The sequence below is a fragment of the Carcharhinus amblyrhynchos genome, chromosome 35, assembly GCF_965287045.1.
Source record: "Carcharhinus amblyrhynchos chromosome 35, sCarAmb.v2.hapA, whole genome shotgun sequence".
Taxonomy (NCBI): Eukaryota; Metazoa; Chordata; class Chondrichthyes; order Carcharhiniformes; family Carcharhinidae; genus Carcharhinus; species Carcharhinus amblyrhynchos.
Window position 1 is genome coordinate 48,718 of NC_137358.1, and position 26,566 is coordinate 75,283.

Here is a 26,566-nt window from a genome sequence, read left to right on the forward strand (position 1 = left end):
TGGAGGGCACAATGGAAAATCCAGTGGGAGCCAAAAAGTTTGAAAGCTGCTGGCCGAAAATCACGTTGCAATTATCCCGATGGCTGGTTAATGGCAGGTTGGATTTCTACTGGTAGGTGGACAGACATCAGCTGCATTTATTTGCAAATCAAGAATGCTCATTAAAACAGCTGAACACTGACATTTAGTCAGGTCTTCCAATTTTGCATCACGCCAGCTTGAAATCAGTCAGTTTAAATCCAATTACTGAAGAGTAGCGTGCACCGGGCTCCACATATCAGTGTCTATCTGGACAGGAATATGCTACAGGATTCACGTGGCCAGCACAACAAAAGGTCCAAAGTTCCACTGGAGCTGGAGTGTAAGGCGAGGCCTGGGGAAGGTAGAATGAGAGGGTAGCCGAACAAAAATGATGGGGGCAATGTGGAAGGAGCACAGTGCAAGGAGGAGGGCTCACAATGACAGAGGAGCAAGACGGTAAATGAAGAATGTTATAGTTCAGGTCAGAAACTCCAAAGTTTTCTATAGAGCCAGCCTGAATGATGGATTTTGCATTTTGAATTTGGCTAGGATAAGCATGATATGTGCCACTTCAGTGTGATTCAAATAACCCACTAGGGAGCTTTTATCAAACAAAGTTGATTTAAGAATATAGTCAACATGTATAGTAAGAAAATTAGCAAGAACTTTTATCAATTACAAACAAGAAACAAAACAACCACTATAATGTATAACCCTTAACAAATACATCTAATTTGTTCTAATCAAACCAATCCCTTGGACAAAAGGATTAATGCTCACGCGATACTGGAGCTGAGTCCTTTGGATGAAGTCTGCAGTTCTCTTGAAACACTCAGAACAGCTTCCCAAAACACCAGGGACTCTAGGTAAACCACCACCAACAGCCAATCCCCCCTTCAGAAAGGCAAGGGTTTGCTTTCAGCTAACCAGCAGAACTTCCAAAACCAGGGAGAGAGAGAGAAACTTCTTTTCAGTTTGATGTTCCATCTAAAATTAAAACTCAAACCTGTAGCTCCAAACTGAAAATGAAAAAAAAACTAGCCTGACCTGCCAACCAGTTTTTCTCCTAACAATTCTAGCAGAGTCATAAACATCCCAGTAAAAATAAACAAACTCTCATTTAAGCAGAAATAAAAAGACTCTTGTAAACAGCCCGGCAACATGGAGAAAGACAAACTGAAAAAGTTTGCTTACAACTGCAGAGTACATAATTTAAAAAAAACTTCTTAAAGATATTCTAACATCACAAGAAGACAAACAATGGAAGGCTGAGGGAAGATCAAAGGGAGGAGATCCCCTCAGACAATGTCCATTTCCAAACAATAGAGAATCAAACCATCTCCCCATGACGTTCAATTACATCACATCACGGAATTCCCCACTATCAACATCCTAGGGGTTACTACTGACCAGAAACTGAACTGGACTAGCCATATCAATACTATGGCCACCAGAGCAGGTCAGAGGCTTGGATCCGGTAGCAAGTAGCTCACCTTCTGAGCCCCCAATGCCTGTCCATCATCTACAAGTCAGGAGTGTGATGAAATACTCTCCACTTGCCTGGATGGGAGCAACTCCAATAACTCTCAAGGAGCTCAACACCATCCAGGACAAAGCAGCCCCACTTGATTGCTTCCCTTCCACACACATTCAATCTCTCCACCACTGAAGAACAGTGGCTCCCGTGTGCAGAATCTACAAGATGCACTGCAAGAATTCACCAAAGCTCCCGAGACCATAACCATCTACAGGGACAGGAGCAGCACTTACCCAGGAATTCCACCACCAGAGATTTCCTTCCAAGTCATCCTGACTTGGAAATATATTCCATTCCTTCACTGTCACTGGGTCAAAATCTTGGAATTCCCTCTCAAAAAGCAATGTGAGTGTACCTACACTTCAGGGACAGCAGTGATTCAAGAAGTTAGCTCACTACTACCTTCTGAAAGGCAACTTGGATTGGCAATAAACACCAGTCTAGTCAGCAATGCCCACATCCCATAAAATGATTTTTAAAAAAGGGTAGCTGGACCCCGAGAAAGTTAAACTTTATTTATTAGTCACAAGTAAGGCTTACATTAACACTGCAACGAGGTTACTGTGAAATGCCCCGAGTCACCACAGTCCAGCACCTGTTTGGGTCAATGCACCCTAACCGAGCTGCATGAACAGCTCACATAGGAGGTCAAAGGGAAACCACATCTTTTACTGAGAGGGGATACACAGACTCCAGACATGCTGGGTAAAGGTCCAAGTGCAGCTTGATCATTTTGCAGGTGATGGGCTCCGTGGATGGTGGTTGAATCAAAGAAGAGGCTCTTTGAAGTCATAATCTAAATTGGTCAGGATGAAGTCAAACATGTTCTTCTACAATGAGGACAATCGGTTGAGGACAATCGGTTTAGGACGGCTTCAAAGTGTTCAGTCCATCTCTGCAGGATCTGAGCCCTCTCTGTAATGAGACTTGTACCATCTGTACTCAGGAGGGGGGAGCTCCCGAGAGATTGAGGTCCGTAGAGACAGTTGAGGGTTTCATAGAACCGTTTCAAGTCGTTTCTGTCAGAATATCCTTGTATTTCATCTGCCTTGGCCTCAGCCAGGCATCCTGCATTTTATGCAGTTTATTCTGGGCTGTCCAGCAAATGCTGGTAAAAGCATTTTTCTTGGCAGCTGATGATGGGTTTTTCTGACAGGCCCAGTGAAGACGGTGCTTTTCCACGAGTAGAGCCTGTATCTCCTTAACATTCTCATCAAACCAGTCATGCTGCTTGCAGGTACAGGCCCCGAGCATCTTCAGAGCAGATGTATGTACAGCACCCCTGAAGTGTTCCCAGTCGTCCTCAGCGCTGCCTGCAAGGTGTAGGTGAGCAAGCTTGATTTCTAAGTCTTCAGCCAGTGGTGATGCTATGATAGGATTCTTTAGCTTGGCTGCACTGATTCTTCTTATAACCTTGCTTCCTTGTGTTCGCCTCTTGGGTCTGATGAGGAGCCTCATTTTGGAATCAATGAGCCTGTGATCAGTCCAGCAGTCAGCACCACACGTGGCCTTGGTCACTCTGACATCCTGCCTGTCTTTTCTCCTGACAATGACATAGTCGATAAGATGCCAATGCTTAGAGCAGAGGTGTTTCCAGGAGGTCTTGTAACGGGTAGGCATACGGAAGGTTGTGTTGGTGATGAGGAGGTCGTATGCTGCACAGGTCTTCATTAAGAGTAGGCCATTACTGTTACACTTGCCCACTCCATGCCTCCCAATGACTTCCTGCCACATTGCAGAGTCACACCCTATTCTTGCATGAAATTGCCAAGGAAGATCAGCTTGTTGGTACTGCTGATAGCACGGCGTCTAGTTCTTCGTAGAACTTCTCTTTCATCTCGTCCGGCTTGTTCATTGTGGGGGCATAGGCGCTGATCAGGATGGCTTGATTTCTGTACTGTAGCGGAAGCTATAATGTCATAAACCGGTTGTTCACACCCTTGGGTAGACTAGCAAGTTTCCGAAAAGGTGACTCCTGACGGCAAATCCAACTCCAGCATCACGATGCTCATCGCTGCTGCGACCGCTGCAGAAAAAACTGTATCCACCTCCAGTTTCAGTCAACTGACATACGTTGGCAAGACGAGTTTCACTTAGGGCTGCAATGTCAATGTTGTATCTTGCAAGCTCTCTGGCAACTAAAGCTCTTCCTGTCGCTGGTCTGCCTACTGTAGGGTTCTCCAAAAGCGAGCGCTCGTTCCAACTGCCAATGGTGAGCGGTGTCACCTTGTGTTTTATTTTGTTTGTTTGGCCGCAAGATGGGATCCCCACCAGCCGTGGTAAACTGGCCAGGGTGTAGTGAAGCAGGCAATGTTTAGGGAACCTTTTCTAGCCCCTTCCTCATTCTATGGAGGTGAGCAGTGTGTTCCTGAAGAGAGCTGCTCAGTCGCCCAGGTAGACGCCGAGTTTCACTGCTACTTCGGTCAGCAGAAAATGACCATTTGACCTGAGCCACCTGTGTGAGCGGTCTGTGACAATAGCTCCCAGTGTATCCGCACCTGCTGCTTCGTCACCTACCCATCGCCACAGGACTTCAAAGGTTGAACAGGACGATGATGATAATGATGGTGTCGAGACTAGTGCTTAATTTGGATTAAAGTGAGGGAGAGTGTCAGCCTCGCTCTCTCTTCCCAATTCCCACCTGGATCCAGCGGCAAGACAAGAGTCAAGACGACTGGAGATGGGACTAGGCGCAGTGGATGACCAGGACGTCTTTATGTCTTGTTCTGCTCTTCACATTCCACGGCGCTTGCAGAGACCGTCTTCTTGACCACTGGACCTTCCATTGGTCTCATCCACTCAATCCACTGGTGTCTGTCTTCACATGCTGGGAGAAGGAGATGCTGGGAGTCTTAAAGCGCAGCAAGATAGATAAATCCCCAAGACCTGATGAAGTGTATCCCAGGTCATTGTGGGAGGCTAGGGAGGAAATTACAAGTTCCCTAGCAGAGATACATGAATCATCAGCAATTCCAGGTGAGGTGCCTGAAGATTGGAGGGTGCCAAATGTTGTGTCTTTGTTTAAGAAGGGCTGCAGGTGGCAACTACAGGCCAATGAGCTTAACATCTATAGTAGATAAGTTGTTAGAAGGTATTCTGACGTAGGATCTACAGGCATTTAGAGAGGCAAGGACTGATTAGGGACAGTCAGCACAACTTTGAGAGTGGAACAACATGTCTCATGAATTTGATTGGGTTCTTTGAAGGGGTAACCAAGAAGGTAGATGAGAACAGTGCAGTTGATGTCGTCTACATGGACTTTAGCAAGGCCTTTGACAATGTACGGTATGGTAAGTTCTTGCATCTCACAGGATCCAGGGTGAGGTAGCCAATTGGACACAAAATTGACTTGATGATAGAAGACAGAGGGCAATTGTGGAGGGTTGTTTTTCAAACTGGAGGCCTGTGACCAGTGGAGTACCTCAGGAATTGGTGTTGGGTCCACTGTTATTTGTCATTTATATTCATGCTTTGAATGAGAATTTAGGAGGCATGGTTAGTAAGTTTGCAGATGACACCAAAATTGGTTGCATAATGGACAGTGAGAAAGGTTATCTAGGATTGCAACGGAATCTTGATCAATTGGACTGATGAATGGTTGATGGAGTTTAGTTTAGATAAATGCAGAGGTGATACATTTTGATAGATCGAACTAGGGCAGGACTTATTTAGTTAATGGTAAGGCACTGGGGAGAGATACAGAACAGAGAGATCTAGGGGTACAGGTTCCTAGCTCCTTGAAAGTGGAGTCACAGGTGGACAGAGTGGTGAAGAAGGTATTCGGCATGCTTGGTTTCATCAGTCAGAACATTGAATACAGGAGTTGGGACGTCTTACTGAAGTTGTACAAGACATTGGTAAGGCCATATTTGGAATACTGTGTACGGTTCTGGTCACCCTATTATAGGAAGGATATTATTAAACTAGAAAGAGTGCAGAAAAGATTTACTAGGATGCTACCGGGACTTATAACGAGTTATGACGAGAGGCTGGATAGACTGGGACCTTTTTCCTCTGGAATGTAGGAGGCTGAGGGGTGACCTTACAAGAGGTCTACAAAATAATGAGGGGCACAGATCAGCTACATAGTCAACATCTTTTTCCAAAGGTAGGGGAGCCTAAAGCTAGATGGCATTGGTTTAAGGTGAGAGGGGAGAGATACAACAGGGTCTAGAGGGACAGTTTTTTCACACAGAGGGTGGTGAGTGTCCAGAACAGGCTGCTAGAGATAGTAGAAGAGGTGGGTACAATTTTGTCTTTTAAAATGCATTTAAACAGTTACATGGGTAAGATGGGTATAGAACAACATGGACCAAATGTGGGCAATTGGGGCTAGCTTAGTGGCTAAAAAAAGGCAGCATGGACAAGTTGGGCCAAAGGCCTGTTTCCATGCTGTAAACCTCTATGACTCTATGACAATCACCTCATCTCAAAAGCCAGTCTAATAAACCTGCATTGCATTCTCTCTGAAGGCAAATATGTTGTTGCTTAAATAAGGAGACCAAAAGAACAAAGAACAAAGAAAATTACAGCACAGGAATAGGCCCTTCAGCCCTCCAAACCTGCACTGACCATGCTAACTGAACTAAAACCCTTATCCTTCCAATGAAAACTGCTGTAGTCCAGGTGTAGCCTCACCAGGACCTTGTATAACTGTAATAAGACTTCTTTAATCTTCTACCCCAATCCCCTTGTGACAAAATACCTACATTCCCCTTTTGCTTTCCTAATTGCTTGTGTTGCTACATGTAAAATTTCTCTGATTGATGTATAAGGACATGCAGGCTTCTCTAAATGCAAACATTTTCCTGCCTCTCAGCATTGAAAATACATTCTGAATTTGCAAGTTTTCCTACCAATGTAGACAACTTCATACTTTGCCACACTGCTTTTGCTCACCTACTAAACCTATAACTGTGCTTCTGTAGCCCCTTTGCACCTTCTTCACTGCTTACTTTTCTACCAAACTTTGCATCATCAGCTTGTTTGGATACACTATCCTTACCCCCTCCTGCAAAAGCAACTTGAGGGAACCTGTTTTTCCCTACTTTTTTTATTTTCTGCAATTGACATTCCTTTTTTTTAAATGTTTAAACAATATTTCTACTAAAGTCAGTGCACATAAAAACCTAATAGTTAAATTCCAACTGACCTTAGAGCCTTGTTTCTGGGAAGCCATCGCTATGGATATGAGTGCTGCTGGACCCAATGCTGTAGCACCACACTCCTGCAATCTGCAGATACACCAGAGGACATGAACAACGCAGATACAAGTCACATATTTCCTCTCATTAATAGAAATACATTCTTATGTTCTGATTAAGCGAAAGCAATGTAATGGAGAAAGCCGCTCATACAACACCCCCACACCTACATCAATGGTATAGACAGCAGAAAGACTCACAAAGTCACAACCAATGCTGCATTCTCCAATGATATCACAGGATCTCACTACACAAGCAAATGCCTCATTTCATTTCTCCAATTTCGGGGATGGAGGGTCCCACAATGACCGAAGCGAGGTTGCGTCCTGCTTCCAGAGCCCTCATTGGAGCCCCTAGTACACTAACTTTCACTAAGGTACCAGTTCTACATACTCTCACTTGGGTACAGTGCTGACTTTTGCTGGGTACAGATGGAAGATAGACTATGCTGATAGCTACCAACAAATTGAGGAAGATCGGGAAGATTAGTGAACTATAGTCTTAGCTGCTGGATTCACTTGTAACTGATTACAGTTGTTACAATGATGTAACTAGAATGGAGAGATTCAAATATGGAGCTATGAGAAAGATGAATGTGGGCAGTTAATGAATTACACTTTCAAGAACTTTGGGGAGGAAAGAAAGGTTGAGTTAGGGCAATATCTTGCAACGACAATTAGATTAGTGGTGTTTAGAGTTGAAGATCCTGGTAATGGTTTTGAAAGAGAGGCAGACAGTTACTGAGAAGATGGTACCATTGATTCTGGCAATAAAGACCAAAGAGAGATTGGACTGGACATAAAAGGAGCTTGAGTTGTATCTTTAGAACTAGAACAGGGGAGAGCCCGAGGGTTGGAGGTTAGTCTCTCTCTCATCAGTGTTGCCCGTGAAATCAATCCATCTTTTAAAAAGAAACCAATGCAAATTTGGGAAAATTCTAAGATATATTAACCATGCAATTTATTTGAACTTCTTTGGAAGTTCATCAACCTTCTTCTCAAGTTCATCAACCTTCTTCTCATCATCCTCCTAAGGAGGGAAGCAGTGGCATCGGCATTTCACCCTTGCAGGGACTGTAACAATACAAGACCTTGAGAGAGAAAGAGACAGTTGGAAGCAGAGTCCAAATAGGAAAGAGATAAAGAGACAGCTCTCAATACTTTTGGTTTAAACCTTTCATCTGAATTTGGTTCCACTGGAAATATGTTATAGAGTCACAGAGTATACAAATCTCAAGGATCTTTCTGTTGAATTATCTCCAACATTCATGTTTTCTCAGTTCCACCGGATAATCCTTACGAGAAAGTTACTCACAGGTGTATGCGACGATGTAGGGCATCCCTGCTCTCTAAAACACAATGTGGTAGTGCTGCCTGGGCACCTTGTGTCTTCAAATAATTTTGATCAATTAACTCAAAGTCCTGTAGAGTCTGCGGGGTGCTCAGTCCATCTCCATAAATTGTTACCTGTGAAACCAATCAAATTTGGTATGTCTAACATTGTTTTACATTGCAATTTTGCTGAGATTAAAATGAAATATGGCAAACTTCAATGGAATGAGAAATTAACTGATGGAGTTACCTAGCTTTAGATATTTATGGATGATTCAAAAACTGCTGGAATTATTCAAATAAGTATTTTGCATCATGCAAACCAATACACAATGGCCTAGGAATTTGCTACAGCCCGCCATCAAAATGGTTACACCTAATGCATCCCCAACATTAGCCCTCAATATAAGAACATAAGAAATAGGAGCAGGAGTAGGCCATCTAGCCCCTCGAGCCTGCCCCGCCATTCAATAAGATCATGGCTGATCTGTTGTGGCTCAGTTCCACTTTCCCGCCCTCTCCCCATAACCCTTAATCCCCTCTCTTATCAAGAACCCATCAACCCGCTTCTTAAAAATATTTAGCGAGGCAGCCTCAGAGCTGAACAAACCTGGGCCTACCATTAAATAAGTGGGGCTTTAGGCCAGTGATGACAGAATAGACAGGGAAAGGAGCCAAAGGTAAACAGTAGTGCTGAAAGTGTGTAGGATTGCAAAGTTAATCTCTTGTTCAAAAAAGCAGGGAAGAATATACATAGCAATTGCAGGCCTCAGTTTAAGGTCAATGTGGTGGAGAAGCTTTGGGAAACAATAATCCTGGAAATAATGAACAGCTTTGGCTCGCCAAGCCTGTGCTAATGACAGCACTCAGAGTATCAGCATGAACTGGTCACACTGATTTTGACCAACTTGACTTTTTTGACGCAGTAACAGAGAGGGTAGACAAGGAAGTGCAGATGGTGCGCTGTATATAAACTTTCAAAAGATAGAACATAAGAACATAAGAAATAGGAGCAGGAGTAGGCCATCTAGCCCTTCGAGCCTGCCCCGCCATTCAATAAGATCATGGCTGATCTGTCGTGGCTCAATATCAAAATCATAGAATCCCTGCAATGCAAAAGGAGGCCAATTGAGTCTGCACCAACCCTTGTGGCCTACAGCTAATACCCCACAATCCAGATATCCATCATAACTAACCCACCCAACCTCCTCACAAGGAGCAAATTAGCATAGCCAATCCACCTCGTGGGGAAAATTCTCAAATCCATTGTCAAGAGCGTTATAGCAGAGCATTTAGAAAGCAGTGGCAGGATCAGACAGAGTCAGCACGGATTTATGAAGGGGAAATCTTGTTTGACAAATCCGTTGGAATTCTTTGAAAATGTAACTAGTTGAGTTGACAAGGGAGAGCCAGTCGATGTGGTATATTTGGACTTTCAGAAAGTGTTTGACAAAGTCCCGCATAAGAGATTATTGTGCAAGATTAAAGTACATGGGACTGGGGGAAGTGTATTGAGATGTATAGTAAACTGGTTAGCAGATTAGGAATTCATGGGTGTTTTTCAAATTGGCAGGCAGTAACTAGTGAGGTGCCACAGGAATCAGTGCTGGGACCCCCAACTATAAACAATATATATCAATGATTTGGATGAAGGAACAAAATGTAACATCTCAAAGTTTGCAGATGATACCAAATTGGGTGGGAGGGTGAACTGTGACCAGGATACAGAGATCCTTCAGAATGATCTGGGTGGGTGAGTGGACTAATCAATGGCAGATGCAGTATAATCTGGATAAATGTGAGGTTATTTACTTTGGAAGCAAAAACAAGAAGGCAGATTACTACCTGAATGGCTGCAAATTGGGAGAGGGGAGTGCGCAGAGGGACCTGGGTATCCTTATGCACCAGTCACTAAAGGTAAGCATGCAGGTACAGCAGGTGGTAAAGAAGGCGAATGCCATGTTGGCCTTCATTGCGAGAGGTTTTACGTACAGGAGCAGGGATGTGTTGTTGCAATTATATAGGGCCTTGGTGAGACCGCACCTAGAATATTGTATGCAGTTTTCATCACCTTCTCTGAGGAAGGGTGTCCCTGTTCTTGAGGGAGTGCAGCAAAGGTTTACCAGGCTGATTCCGGGGATTATGAGGAGAGATTGGCCGGGTTAGAATTGTTTTTGCTGGAGTTCAGACAAATGAGGAGGGGGGTGGAGGGGGGTGGTGTCTCATAGAGACTTACAAAATTCTAACAGGGTAAATGCAGGGACGACATCTCTGATGGTGGAGGAGTCCAGAACCAAAGGTCACAGTCTCAGGATTCGGGGTAGACCATTCAGGACAGAGATGAGGTGACGTTTCTTCACCCAAAGAGTGGTGAGCCCGTGGAATTCATTCCCACAGGAAGTAATTGATACCAAAACATTGAATGTGTTCAAGAGGCAACTTGGGGTGAATGGATCAAAGGGGAGACAGCAGGATTAGGCTATTGAGTTGGATGATCAGCCGTGATTGTAATGAATGGTGGAGCATTCCACTAAAGGGCCAAATGGCCTCCTCCTGCTCCTATTTTCTGTGTTCCTATGTTAACCTGCATATCAGGGGCAATTTAACACGGCCAATCCACCTAAACTGTACACTAGAGGCAATTTAACATGGCCAATCCACCTAAACTGCACACTAGGGGCAATTTAACACGGCCAATCCGCCTAAACTGTACACTAGAGGCAATTTAACACGGCCAATCCACCTAAACTGTACACTAGAGGCAATTTAACACGGCCAATCCACCTAAACTGTACACCAGAGGCAATTTAACACGGCCAATCCACCTAAACTGTACACTAGGGGCAATTTAACACGGCCAATCCACCTAAACTGTACACTAGGGGCAATTTAACATGGCCAATCCACCTAAACTGTACACTAGGGGCAATTTAACATGGCCAATCCACCTAAACTGTACACTAGAGGCAATTTAACATGGCCAATCCACCTAAACTGTACACTAGGGGCAATTTAACACGGCCAATCTACCTAAACTGCACACTAGGGGCAATTTAACATGGCCAATCTACCTAACCTGCTCATAACGTGCCATGTATTTGGTTTGTGTTCACAAATTGAAGTCCAAAAAATAAAAGCCATAGTAAAAATAGCAAATAGATACAAAATAGAGATGGGGAAAGAAAAACAATTGCTTTTTGGTCCTGTTCCCCCTCATTCAGCATTGTGATCATTGCTGTATATGATATGCATCAATGATTTGCTCTTGGGGTTACTGGTATATTTTTTAAATCTGCAGATTATATGAAACTTTAAAGTGTAATGAACAGTGAGAATATAAAGAGAATGGTGGAACTAGCACACAAACAGCAGATGAAATTCAACACAAATGTTGAAAACATGATGGGTGACAATATAAATTAAATAAGTTTTAACAAGGAGTGTGAGAGCACCAAAACCTTGTATACTTCTGCACAACACTTTGAAACAGACAGGGCTAATCAACACATCATAGAATTACAGTGCAGAAAGAGGCCATTCAACCCATCAAATCTGTACTGACTCCTCAAAAGATCATCTTACCCAGACCCTTCCCCAATAACTGCAAATATTTACTTCCTTGATCCCCCTAACCTAAGACACGAAGATACAATTTAGCACGGCCAATCCACCTAATCTCCACATCTTTGAACTGTGGGAGGAAAGAAGAGCACTGGGAGGAAACCCACGCAGACACAGTGAGAACGTGCAAACTACACACAGATAGCCATCGAAGGCCAGAATCGAACCCGGGTCCCTGGCGTGATGAGGCAGCAGTGCTAACCACTATGCCACAAAGTTGTTTAATGAAACATATAGTATTCTGGTTTTAGACGTTAGAAATTATGTTCAGGCTATATTAAAATGTCTGTTCTGCCACAGCTGAAATATTGAGCTGGATGTTAAGGGAGTGGAGCATCTCTGGAGGTTTATAAATGTCAGCCAGTACCCACTTCAGGAATTCTGAAGGCCAATCTTCACACCTCCCATTTTCATGGGTCAGGAGTGCGGGTTAATCATGACCATCATCTCAGTACCAAGGAAAAGCCAGGCAGCATGTCTTCATGGCAATCGCACTGTGACTCTGATATCCATTATTATGAAGTGCTTCAAAAGGCTAGTCATGGCACAAATCAATTCCTGCCTCCCATACTGCCTGGATCCACCACAGTTTGCCTACCACTACAACAGGTCCACAGCAGATGCCATCTCCCTACCCTGCATTCAACCCAGGAACCCTAGCTAATAAAGACACCTACATCAGACTCCTATTCATAGACTATAGCTCAGCCTTCAACATCATTATTCCTGCAAAACTCATCTCCAAACTTTGTGGCCTGGTGCTCAGCTCCTCCATCTGCAACTGGATCCTAGAGTTCCTAACCACAGACTGTAGTCAGTAAGGATAGGCATCAACACCTCCTCTTCAATCATCCTCAACACAGGTGCCCACAAGGCTGTGTCCTCAGCCCCCTACTATACTCCTTATACACCTATGACTGTGCGGCCAAATTCCCCTCCAATTCGATTTTCAAGTTTGCTGATGACACCACCATAGTGGGTCGGATCTCAAACAATGACAAGACAGAGTTCAGGGGTGAGATAGAGAATCTGGTGAACTGGTGCGGCAACAAGAATCTCTCCCTCAATGTCCACAAAATGAAGGAGATTGTCATCGACTTCAGGAAGCATAAAGGAGAACATGCCTCTGTCTACATCAATGGGGGTGAAGTAGAAATGGTTGAGAGCTTCAAGTTTTAGGTGTCCAGATCACCAACAACCCCATGCCGACACTGTAGTTAAGAAAGCCCAGCAACGCCTCCACTTTCTCAGGAGACTAAGGAAATTTGGCATGTCACCAACTTTTACAGATACATTCTTTCTGGTTGTATCTCAGCTTGGTATGGCTCTTGCTCTGTCCAAAACTCGAGAAACTACAAAGGATTGTGAACAAAGCCCAATCCAGCACTCAAACCAGCCTCCCACCCATTGACTCTCCTCGGAAAAGCAGCCAGCATAACCAAGGACCCCATGCACCCTGGACATATTCTCTTCCCCCTGCTTTCGTCAGGAAAAAAAACAAAAGTCTGAGATCACATACCAGCCAACTCAAAAACAGCTTCTTCCCTGCTCCCATCGGACTTTTGAATGGACCTACCTTGCATTAAATTGATCTTTCTCTACACCCGAGCTATGACTGTAACACAACATTCAGCTCTCTCACCTTTCCTTCCCTTTGAATGGTATATTTTATCTGTATAGCGCACAAGAAACAATACTTTTCACTGCATACTAATGCATGTGACAATAATAAATCAAATCAAATCAACATGCTGGTTCCATGGAAGCCACATGACTCCTCATACTCTTCATAAGAGAGCAAGAGTTGTCAATCAAGCAATGTTTTCTGTGATGCAGCTGTTTAAACAGTCTAATGTATAGCTAGGCTCTCAGTCACACAAACATAATGAGGTTTGCTTGAGTGTCCAGACATACATTAACTGTTGAAACAGTTGAGGCCCAGGGCAAACATTGCTTGATTGATAGCTCTTGCTCTCTGATCCATTCAGTCAATTGCGTAATGTTCCTTTGTATAAAGAAGGATATTTCAAATGTTTGCTGTTTCTGCTACTGATACTTCAAAGAAACTGGATGTTTGACACATTTATAGGGTATTAATGTAAGGAGGTTTTCTGATAAGAACATAAAACGTTATGAAAAAGGTTTTACATGTTTTGTACCCATCATGTTGTTACTAGAATGTTCATTAGTTTTGTACAGAGTGTATATAGGGTGAATGGACATGGAAGTGCCTTGGCTTGGTATGGAGGGCATGAAGAGCTATAGGGTGGGTAGGAGTATGAGGAGGTATGGGGAGTGTGTACATTTGTGTGTGTGTGGGGGGGGAGGCGGGGGCAATTGAGGGCTAGAGGTCGGTTCTTTATTTTGGGAGTGGACAAAATGCCAGAGCATCAAGACAGATCTAGTAATCAGTCCACCACTGTTCCCAGCAGCCTGTGCTGTCTCCAAACTTTTTCTGAGGTGGTTTTTGTTAACCGCACACGTCCCGAATATAAACCATGGGATGATTCTCCAGCCCCATGCATCCAGGAACAAATCGTGTCATGGTCACAGAGTCACACGAGGGGGCTCAAATGCAACTAGTGCCTGGGAGAACCCCAAGCTCCCCCCACCCTGTCCCATATGGCGAGTTGGGTAATTTCTGACCTTGGCTACCAGCTTAGAGATGAACCTCAGCCCATCTGTGACCAACTCCACACACCAGGAAGGACATGAAGGTTTCGAAAAAGTTTCAGGGGGTGTTTCATAATTCAGAGTATTTGGATTTTGCTGACAAGGCCATCATTTATCTGAGAAGGTGGTGGTGAGTTTCACTCTGTGTGATGAAGGTACTCCCCCATAGAGCTCTTATAGATAACGAACTCCAGGAATTTCACTCAGCAACGGTGAAGTAACAGTGTTCAATTTCCAACTCAGGTTTGTGTGTGACTTGAAGGAGAAATTGGAAGTGATGATGATTCATGCTTTTGCTGCCTTTGTCCTTCTCAGTGATAAAGGTTGCGAGTTTCCAAGGTGCAGTCAAAGGAATCTTGGTAAGTTGCTGCAAAGGATTCAGCAGATGGTACATACGGCTGCCAGTGTACCAAAGATAGAGGGAGTGAATACTTAAGGTGGTGATTGCAATGCTGATCAAGTGGCTGCTTTGGCACTAAGCCCCTCGAGCTTGCTCCTCCATTCAAAAATAATTGTGGCTGATCTGATTGGAGCCTTCTGTCTACCTCACCCCCACCCCTTTGCTTATCAAGGATCTATCCACCTGTGCCTTAAAAATGCCCAGATTTTGCTTCTACCAACTCACTAATAAATTTCAGAGGAGAATGGGAGAAATACTTGAAGGAATAGAAATGGATGGCATGGTGGCACAGTGGTTAGCACTGCTGCCTCTAGAGACTGGGGTTCAATTCCGGCCTTGGGTGACACTCTGCGTGGAATTTGCACATTCTTCCTGTGTCTACATGGGTTTTCCCAGTTTCCTCCCGCAGTCCAAGGAAGTGCAGGGTAGGTTGATTAAGCATGCTAAATTGCCCCTTATCCAAAGATGTGTAGGTTAGGGGGATTCACCATGGGAAACACCAGGGGTTACAGGGATAAGGCGGAGGGGAAGGCCTGGATTAGATGCTCTTTCAGAGAGTTGGTGCAGGCTCAGTGGCCTCCTTCTGCTCTGTAGGGATTCTATGGTTCAATGGTAATCTAATTGATGGTAAAATAGGTCCAAGTAGTGAATAAACTTTTCATAATTCCTATGTTCCCAATTAAAATTTGACAACTTTTTTACTGAAGGGGTAAAAGTTTTCAGAAGGGCCTTGACTATAGCATGATGCCCAGCATACTTTAACAAAGTGTGCGAATCACTAACACCTTATCCTGACCATCACTGGTCAGGATTTTGCCATCACTGCATGTCAGAACATATCAAGTATACATCTCTCAGGGGGAGGATGGCCTTTACAGCTCCAGGCTCACAGTTTGGCCATTCCATTTCTCCTCATCTACCTCGTTGTTGAAGGTAATCAAGCCGACTCTTGTTCGAGGTGATGTTTCAAACAGATAGTTTAGAGACTGGATTACAGCTTCTTGTACAGCCTGTAAAAAAGTAACAAAAATAAACTGATTAGGAAAGAGCGGCTTGCTTCACAGTTACCCACCCCATTTACACAGAGGTCATTTGAGACTCTTCCTGTCAGTTCCCTAATTATCCATGATGTTTCTCAACATCTTTTATTCCATTTCATTTGACTCTGGTCAGCACCAGGTGCAGTAGAAAGGTGAGCCACTTTGGGGAGTATCTGTAAATGCCAGTCAGTGCCAGCGGACTGGGTGAGGCCACTGCAAGTTTGGTGGAGGGTGACCAAGGGAGGAAGGGTGAGCAGGGATTGATGTAAGATGATTGGGCAAAGTTGGAAGGGATGGTGCAGATTAACTGGGTGCCCTTTAAATATGGCACCCAGCCCATCATGCCAAGAGGTAACCCTGGAGGTGGCAACATCCTGCCAGCTCCTGGAACAAAATTTATCAAGTTACCTACAGATGAAAGGCAGGTAATGAGCTGAAAGGCAGGAGATTACATGTGGTCAGCTGTCCCAATACACAATCACTCCCACTAAAGAATCCACCACCAAACCAGACACAAACAAAAGTGGGGAAGCTGGGGCCTGTGCACAATGAGGAGATCCATGCCCATGGCAACAGCATGGAGGACTGTGTTCCAGGACAGGAGTGTGTGCGGGCGAGAGGGCAAGGGGAGCGGGCCAGAGGCGTGCCAGAGGGCCACAGCAGGCGAGAGGGCAAGGGGTGGGCCAGGGGCAGTGAAAAGGTGAAGGCAGGCAAGGGTGTACTCGTTAGAGTTTAGAAGAATGAGGGGAGATCTCATTGAGACGTATAAGATGATGAATGGGATGGATAGGATAGAGGTGGAGAGACTCTTCCCACTCAGAAAGGACAGTAGGACTAGGGGGCACAGCCTCAAGATAAAGTGGGGGCGGTTTAGAACGGAGTTGAGGAGGAACTTCTTCACTCAAAGGGTGGTGAATCTCTGGAATTCTCTGCCCGTTGAAGTGGTGGAGGCTGCCTCGCTAAATATTTTTAAGAAGCGGGTTGATGGGTTTTTGATAAGAAAGGGGATTAAGGGTTATGGGGAGAGGGCGGGAAAGTGGAACTGAGCCACAACAGATCAGCCATGATCTTATTGAATGGCGGGGCAGGCTCGAAGGGCTAGATGGCCTACTCCTGCTCCTATTTCTTATGTTCTTATGTTCTTATGAGTCATGTGTGAGATAGACAGAGGGAGAGGGAGAGAGACAGAGGGAGAGGGAGAGAGACAGAGGGAGAGGGAGAGAGACAGAGGGAGAGGGAGAGAGACAGAGGGAGAGGGAGAGAGACAGAGGGAGAGGGAGAGAGACAGAGGGAGAGGGAGAGAGACAGAGGGAGAGGGAGAGAGACAGAGGGAGAGGGAGAGAGACAGAGGGAGAGGGAGAGAGACAGAGGGAGAGGGAGAGAGACAGAGGGAGAGGGAGAGAGACAGAGGGAGAGGGAGAGAGACAGAGGGAGAGGGAGAGAGACAGAGGGAGAGGGAGAGAGACAGAGGGAGAGGGAGAGAGACAGAGGGAGAGGGAGAGAGAATAATTCTGCATTGTTCCCAGTCCCACAGTTATCATTCACCCTCACACAGCAATCTTCTCTCTAACCCACTCTTACAGCAGGCGAGAATGAATAAGTGAACACTCTGAGACTGGGAGTGAGCCAAATGCTCCCACTCACCCTCACTCACTGTCATCTTTACTCATTACTCGTGTCTATTCACAATTATTGATTTATTGCATTGACATTGGCTGGTGTTTCCCTGCCCTTCCCCCTGGAGGGGATGGTCCGGGATCCCGTACCATGGGTTCAGTGGTGGCAGGGACTGTGAGCCATGCAAATTGCCATTGACTAATGGCACCAGAAAGTCCCACCAGCAGCCAATAGCTTACCCCCCATGGTAACGTCTGATTTAAACTAAGTTCATTGTTAGGTGGGAGCTAGGATATGGTATTAGGAAGGATAAACATAATGCACTCCCCCTCCCACCCACACATTGTGCCCTCCCCCAACTTCTCTCCTGCCTTGTTTCAACCTGGCCTCAAAAACATACTGACCACTCCCGTTCACCTGTCCATTCCAACCGTTTTATAGCAAGGGTAGCATGGTATCCAGTCAGTTGACTTGGTGACAATCTCAACTAACTGTTAATTGAAAACATGCTGATTTCGGAGCCCACCTGGTCTACCACGAGGGATGTATCTGTGGTTCAGCAAGAATGTGGTGCGCTGGCTACTGCTGATAATTTACATTTCCCTCCAGAAGTACAGCCAGTGGAGGGGCCCTAAACTCCAGCCCAGTGAAAAGAAATCGAGGAATACACTTGCAGAGAAATAGGTGAAAAGTAAAGAAACAACAGAGCAGTGATCATGGGAGAATTTACATCATTAATATTCCAGTTTATACTCAGATAATTAAACAGCAGAGAAAGGAAACAGTTTCCCTGAAGAATCTTAACAATTATGTTTTTAGCCAGGCAAAGAAGATGACATTCCTGGATCACATTCTATGGAATGAAGTGCCGTAAGTGTCAGTTGAGAACAGTTATAGTCATAGAGGTTAACAGCAATTCAGGGCCTTCAGACCAACTTGTCCACGCTGCCCAGTTTTTGCCATTAAACTAGTCCCAATTGCCCGTGTTTGGCCCATATCCCTCTACACCCATTGTACCCATGTAACTGTCTAAATGTTTTTTAAAAGACAAAACTGCACCTGCCTCTACTACTACCTCTGGCAGCTTGTTCCAGACACTCACCACATTCTGTGTGAAAAAAATGCCCCTCTGGACACTTCTGTATCTCTCCCCTCTCACCTTAAACCTAGTCTCACTTAGACTCCCTTATCTTTGGAGAAAGATGTTGACCTTATCCATTGCCCCTCATTATTTTATAGACCTCTATAAGATCACCCCTCAGCCTCCTACGTTCCAGGGAAAAAAGTCCCAGTCTATCCAGCTTCTCCTTATAACTCAAACCATCAAGTCCCATTAGCATCCGAGTATATCTTTTCTGCACTCTTTCTGGTTTACTAATATCCTTCCTATAATAGGGTGACCAGAACTGTACACAGTATTCCAAGTGTGGCCTTACCAATGTCTTGTACAACTTCAATAAGACGTCCCAACTCCTGTATTCAATGTTCTGACCGATGAAACCAAGCATGCTGAATGCCTTCTTCACCACTCTGTCCACCTGTGACTCCACTTTCAAGGAGCTATGAACCTGTACCCCGAGATCTTTTTGTTCTGTGACTCTCCCCAACGCCCTACCATTAACAAAGTCCTGCCCCAGTTCAATTGACCAAAATGCACCACATCGCATTTATCTAAATTAAACTCCATCTGCCATTCAACAGCCCACTGGCCCAACTGACCAAGATCCTATTGCAATCCTACATAACCTTCTTCTCTGTCCATTATGCAATCAATCTTGGTATCATCTGCAACTTCTTGGTTACCCTTCAATAAACTCAATCAATTATCATGAGAAATGATTTTCCACTCACATGCTGACTGTCTCTAATCAGTTCCTGCCTCTCTGAATGCCTGTAGATCCTATCTCTCAGAATAACTTCTAACAATTTACCCACTACAGACGTGAGGCTCACCAGCCTGTAATTCCCAGGCTTTTCCCGGCAGCCCTTTTTAAACAAAGGCACAGCATTTGCCACCCTCCAATCATCAGGCAACTCACCTGTGCCTGTCAATGATTCAAGTATTTCTGCTAGGGGACCCGCAATTTCCTCCTAGCCTCCTACAACATCCTGGTCATCAGGTCCCAGGGATTTATGTACCATAAGGCACTTTAAGATTTCCAGCACCTTCTTCTCCATTATATGTACACTCCTCAAGACATCACTATTTATTTCCCAAGTTCCCTAACATATAAGCCTTGCTCCACAGTAAATACTGATGAGAAATATTCATATAGGATCTCACCCATCTCTTGTGGATCCACATATGGATGATCTTGTTGATCCTTAAGAGGCCCTATTCTCTCCCTGGTTACTCTTTTATGTATTTGTAAAAACTTTTTGGATTCTCTTTTGCCTTATCTGACAAAGCAACCTTGTGTTCCCTTTTTGCCTTCCCGATTTTTCTCTTAACTTTATTTGGACACCATCTGTACTCTTCAAGGGATCCATTTGATCCCAGCTGCCTATGGATGTCATGTGCCTCTTTCTTCTTCTTGATCAGGGCCTCAATATCCTCAGTTATCCAGGATTCCCTAGTTCTACCAGCCTTGCCCTTCATCTAAAAGGAATGTGCTTACCCTGAACCCTGGTTAACACACTTTTGAAAGCCTCCCACTTACTAGCTGTCCCTTTGCCTGCCAACTGACTTCCCCAATCTACTTTTGAAAGTTCCCGTCTAATACCATCAAAATTGGCCTTACCCCAATTTAGAATTTTAATTTTTGGGCCAGACCTATCACTCTCCATAGCTATACTAAAACTAATGGATTTGTGGTCACTGGTCCCAAAGTGGTCCCTCACTAATACTTCTGTCAGCTGCCCTTCCCAAGAGGAGGTCAGGTTTTGTCCCCGTTCTAGTCAAGCCATCCACATGTTTGGGAACATTGTGTCCAACCTGTCCTGGTCCCTCCATGCTAACATAATAATTAAGAAAGCCCACCAATGCCTCAACTTTCTCAGAAGACTAAGGAAACTTGGTATGTCTGCTACGACTCTCACAAACTTCTACAGGTGCACCACAGAAAGCATTTTTTCTAGTTGTATCATAGCTTGGTATGGCTCCTGCTCTGTTAAAGATTGCAAGAAACTACAAAGGATCATGAACAAAGCCCAGCCCATCATCATTCAAACCAGCCTCCCATCCACTGACACCATCTACACTTCCTGCTGCCTCGGAAAAGCAACCAGCATAATTAAGGGCCCCGTGCACCCTGGACACTCTCTCTTCCAGCTTCTTCCATCAGGAAAAACATACAAAAGTCTGAGGTCACGTACCAGCTGACTGAAGTACAGCTTTTCCCTGACGCCAAGTTTTTGAATGGGCCTATTTTGCATTAAGTTGATCTTTCTCTGCACCCTAGCTATGACTGTAACACTACATTCTGCACTCTCTCTTTTCCTTCTCTATGAATGGTATGCTTTGTATACTGCACAAGGAATAATACTTTCCACTGTAGACTAATACATGTGACAATAATAAATCAAATCAAAATCAAATCAAATCAGTGATTGCAGGTTAGCACTGGAAAGGTACCAAAAATAATATTTAATTGGAGGAGTGTTAATTTCAGTGAGGTTAAAAGGGTAATATAAATGCATACCCTGCTAACGATGTCTACATCCCATGGATGAATAAAAATAAACTTGCATTTACCATTATAAAACACCCAATGAAACAGCTTTACCAAATGAAATTGGACACCTATCCACATAAGGAGATGTCAGTTGAGTTTATTAAGGCTTTTAGAATAAGTGTGAAAGATGTGAAGATTAACTGATGTCAAGCGGATCGGGGAAGGAATTCCACACTTGAAACTGAGGTGGCTGAAGGCATCGCCATTAATGCTGGAGTTATTAAAATTATGAATCACAAAAGGCCAGAAATGAAAGAATAAAGAAACCTTAGAGCTTTGTGGGGCTGAAGAAGAAAAAGGTAGGACTGAGGCCATGGAGGAATTTGTAAATGAAAAGAAGAATGTTAAAATTGAGGAGTTGATAGGCCCAAAGCCAATGTAGGTCAGCACAGGAGTGAAGAGAATGTACTACAATTTAGTATGTGGGAGAAGAGTTTGGAGTGAACTCAAGTTCATGGGAGGAGGCAAATGAGAAACCATCCAGACGTGAATTGAAATAATGAATGAGGATTTCAGCAGCAGATTAGCCAAGATAGAGATGAAATCAAGTCAGATTAATGAAAGGAGGAGACACAGATCCACATTGTGAGAGTTACCTTATTATTCACCTCCATCTTGTTCCTATGCTGTCGGATATAGGGCACTAAATGCCATTTTACTCTGTTTTTATATAAAGACCATCTCAGGCTGAAAAACACTCAAATTTCTGACATCAGCAGAAAGACAAATGTACCACGGCAAGAGTTACAATGCATTGGACCAGCACAAGCCGAGGCAATTAACCATAAGCTTTCCTACACACTGGAAACATGATGTAAATCGGATTCCTTGACAGCGTCAAGTGACATCAGCATGTTACCTCAGGCAGCACCACTTCCAGCAGCAGCCATTAGACAGGGTACCAGGGGTGGTGGTGGTGCAGTCAGGTATGATAGTGGTGTTTAAGATAAACATATGAATATGAAAGGAATAGAGGGATATGAACCAAGGGCAGGCAGGAGGAATTAGTTTAACTTGGCATCATGTTCAGCACAACATTGTGGGCCGAAGGGCTGATGTGTTCTGTGTGTCAGGAGCCTATGTCTATCTATCTATTAGATAGTGTCTGCACTGTGTTTTCTTTCACTTGATGTTCTGATAAGTTGGTAACTCACCCCACATCATACTTGGCAAAGCCTGCCAGTTGGTTAAAATATCTTGTTTTTTTCAAAGACTGTGATGATTTTATCTGTCTGTTTTGATGTTTCTCTTTTCATCTCCACATTCCTTTAACTGTTCTCCCCCACTGCTGTCCCAATGGACACTAATGGTGATGTCTGTGTTTCTGACCAAGGGAGGACAGCAAATTTCATTTCCGGTCGTCTCAAGTCATTTGGCCATAAGTAGTAGAACAACAAAGTAGGTGTCTCTGCAATTCCAGTCAAAAATCTTATAGACATTCTGTCAAGACGCTTTGATGACAATGGCAGTATTATGTGCTTTATTCTGCATTCTTTTCTAGTTTAAAAGTTTGAATGATTCGTACCTGTAAACGAGACATGTAGAGTGATTTGCAGTTGCTGCTTCTATTTACCTGCAACCAAAACAGCTCAAGTAATTAAAGGATATTTCTAGAAGGAATTACAAACAACAGCCAACATCGTTCACAACCTCAATACATCGTGCAGTGCTTCTTTTGATATATAGTTACATGAACCCTGGTCAGAGAGGTGGCTATCCTGGGTCACAACGTAATGCTATCTTGCATTGAAGGGAACACAAATAATTTTAAAAGAAAATCAGACAGGTACTCAAGAATGAAAAATTTAGGTAGGTTTGTGAACAGAAATCTGGGACTTGGGTCCAAATCACGGCAGCTATCTCAAAGCTGAACATTACAATGAGCTTCTTCAGTGCTGTTTATTTCTTGGATTGTTCTATCCAAAGATGCAAAGAGGGAGGGAGACAGGATAACTCTGCACTAAAATCTGGAAATAACAAGGATATAGATGAGTTATTCAGCAACAGGTGAGCTGAACTATGACCAGGCTCAGGTAATGTAATAAGTGGAAATAGGTGCTCTTGGTAGTGGAGAGGAAATTGTATTGGAAACTCATCTCAGGATCCAATCTGACACCAAGGTTGTCAATAGCCTTGAGGAATTGGGGGCAACGTAGCTCAGAACTGACAGCCAGGCAAAGTCAGTTCATCAAAGAGTACCCTTGATGTTGCACATTGATAAGTTTAGATTGGGTAGACTGAAACAATACTGGTACGTGATATTCTGCAGTTCAGTATGTGATGGCAAGAGCAAAGGTCCTTAGGATCTTGGCCTGTTGTCCCCAGTACCAGCCTACTGAGGAATTTATTGTTGGTCTTGATTTGTTTTGCACTCTTGATAAGATTCTGACTGTATGTAACAACTTGGTCTTGGAAGCTGACTATGAGTAACAATGAAAGCTTAAGGCCATGAGTGTTAGGTTGGCAGGTTTGCTTTCCTGGAATCTGAGGAGTTAACAGAGAACATATCCCCAACAAACTGCCTCCCCCACAGCCATGTAGGCTGGAATGTAGGGTGCCAATGCCCAGGGTCAGCCACATCCCCCCCCCACTCCCGCCTGCCCAACCACTGCCCTAACCTCTGGGGGACCCTGATTGCACCCCCTTCACTCCAGGCCATTAGCTCTCTGAAAGTGGGGAGATACTGTAAACACCACTGGAGTGAAACGTTCCTAGCGGGATTGGAGATGATGGGAGCCCTGGAGATTTAAATCCCATTCCTGGCATGGAGCAGGCGTGGCACTGGCAGAGGCACTCAAGACTGGATGCCCAGCGCAGATTGTGCTAATCCGGCTCTGCAGAAATCTCCTGGGAGAATCGTTCCACAACGTTCCAACAAGTGTTCATTAACTGGAGGAGATGCTACTGCTACTCACACTGCTTCCCATTGCTAACCTGAAAACTGAGGCTGGGCTGGAAACAGTCCTTGACTGATCAATAATTAGCCACTAAAGGGGTTCAACTGGAACAAGGCCAGGCATTGCCCACCTCAGCATAACATGAATCAAGAGGTCGGGTGAACAGGATGTAGTGGGAAGAATAAATTTTGTGGCCACTCTCCACCTTCATCCCTATGGTGGAGGAAGCTAAAATTCTTTTCTGAGCCTCTATTCCAAATAACCATGTAGGCCAGAGTTCTCCCAAAAAAAATTCTCAATGTCGAATTTGCATGAAAATTGGAATATTTCATGCTGTTTTTTTCAGTGGGGGTTCAGAGAAGAATCTCCCACATTGCACTGCAGAGACCACCAGGGGCAGGGCCTATTCCCACCGGAGAGGCGGAAGTCAGCCCTGATTGGTGCATGCACAGTGGCCCAATCCGTCAGCACTGGGATCTGTTTCTCCCGCCGATCCTGTCTGCAAAGTGGCATCGGGGCCTCCACACAAATCACCAATCGCCCCCTAGGCTGCATGCCATCAGACCCTGCTCCCTAGGTCCCACACCCAGGTGGCCTCTGCATATTGGCATTTTGCCCCTTGGGCATGCTGGGGCACAGGCTGGCACTGCCAGGGTGCCAATGCCCAGGGGCACCCTCCACCTCCGCCCAACTCTCTGGGGGGGCCCATTGCCTCCCCTTCACCCCAGGGAGGCCAAGCCGTTAGTTCCCCGTTAATGGGGAGCTACTCTAAACCCCGCTGGAATGAACCATTCCAGCGGGGGTGGGGTTGGGGGGGGGGGGGGGGCGGGGGAGATGCAAGTGGGCACAAAGACTTCAGTCTCGGGCCTGCTAATCTCATTTAAATGATATTTAAATGACCATTTAAATGGTCTTTGCGTCTCCCTGCTGATTTCCGGCACGAATTGGCCAATGCCAGAATCTCTTGGCCCACTGAACTAAAAAATTAGCGCAGTGGGATGGGAGAATCACAGCCATTATAAAGAGACTGTTTAAGAACACTGACAACCACCAGTCTCATACACTACTCCCATGTAAAAACACAAGTGTTGAATATTCTCATCATTGTTTAGATTACATTGCATCATCCAGTGCCCCTCGCATTAAATGTTCTTTTGTAAACTGGGGGCACGGTAGCACAGTGGTTAGCACTGCTGCTTCACACTTCCAGGGACCTGGGTTCGATTCCCGGCTTGGGTCACTGTCTGTGTGGAGTTTGCACATTCTCCTCGTGTTTGCATGGGTTTTCTCAGGGTACTCCGGTTTCCTCCCACAGTCCAAAGATATGCGGGTTAGGTGAATTGGCCTTTCTAAAATTGCCCCTTAGTGTCCTGAGATGTGTAGGTTAGAGGGATTAGCAGGTAAATATGTAGGGATATGGGGGCAGGGCTTGGGTGGGATCGTGGCTGGTGCAGACTCGATGGGCTGAATGGCCTCTTTCTGAACTGTAAAGTTTCTGTGATTTCTAATGATAAATTAAAGTAAGAATAATGTTGCAAATGGAAGGAAGTTTAAGAATTTTGATGAAAGAAATGGATGTGTATTAAAGTCCACCAGCACAATGTAAACACATTATCACACTGCATCAACAACCAGAACTACCATTGGAAAGATCATTCCCCACCTCACACCACACACGGAGGCTCTCAATCTCACCTCAAATGTCACACTCATACTGCCGGAGATATCAACGCAGAAAACGACCAGTGAATCATCGATATCCTCAGAGGCCACTGGATTAGGGACATGGATGTAAGTCTGATCATCCCCAAGTCTGGCTTCATTAGAACGATAATCCAGAGCATTATCTTTGTTGCAAAATTCACATTTCCACACCTGAGGGCAAATGGAATTCTTGTCAGCTGATACAGAGGAAGATGAGATAGATGGCTTTGAAAGAAAAAATCCGTGTTTGGATAAAAGAGATGAAATTAATCCTAAAACCGTAAAAATCTAAAGAAAGCAGAAATGCTACCTAACTCCTGGCTCAATTAATCGTAAGTAATCCAGTTACCCGTGCTTTCCCGATAGCCTCAACTGCTCCCAATGGTAAAATATTCCTCACTTCAATAACAATGAGGAATTGTGCGGAGGGTGTGGAGAGTCTACAGAAGGATCTAGATAGGCTGGGCGAATGGGCCAGGAAATGGCAAATGGAATTTAATGTTGGCAAGTGCGAGGTGGTCCACTTTGGTAGGAATAATGGTAGGAAGGATTATTACTTACATGGAGAAAAACTGCAGCAGGCGACGGTGCAGAGGGACCTCGGGGTCCTTGTGCATGAGTCGCAAAAACCCAGCTTGCAGGTGCAGCAGGTGGTCAGGAAGGCGAATGGGATGCTGGCCTTCATAGCGAGGGGGATTGAATATAAAAGTAGGGAGGTCTTGCTGCGGCTGTATAGGGCATTGGTGAGGCCGCAGCTGGAGTACTGTGTGCAGTTTTGGGCGCCGTACTTACGCAAGGATATTTTGGCCTTGGAGGGAGTGCAGAGGAGGTTTACTAGGCTGATGCC

General features: G+C 44.7%; 1 protein-coding gene across 4 annotated transcripts in view; it reads right to left on the reverse strand.

Annotated features, from left to right (window-relative positions):
• Nucleotides 1-26,566, reverse strand: part of LOC145361697 (circularly permutated Ras protein 1-like) — a 105,246-nt gene that overhangs the window by 34,908 nt on the left and 43,772 nt on the right. For all 4 annotated transcript variants that reach the window (XM_080217613.1, XM_080217609.1, XM_080217612.1 and 1 more), the window contains 5 exons: nt 25,711-25,890; nt 22,644-22,691; nt 15,708-15,797; nt 8,077-8,228; nt 6,711-6,792 (listed from right to left, as the gene is read on the reverse strand). In XM_080217613.1, the coding sequence (XP_080073739.1) occupies nt 6,711-6,792; nt 8,077-8,228; nt 15,708-15,797; nt 22,644-22,691; nt 25,711-25,890 (552 nt within the window). The remainder of the gene's footprint in view (nt 1-6,710; nt 6,793-8,076; nt 8,229-15,707; nt 15,798-22,643; nt 22,692-25,710; nt 25,891-26,566) is intronic.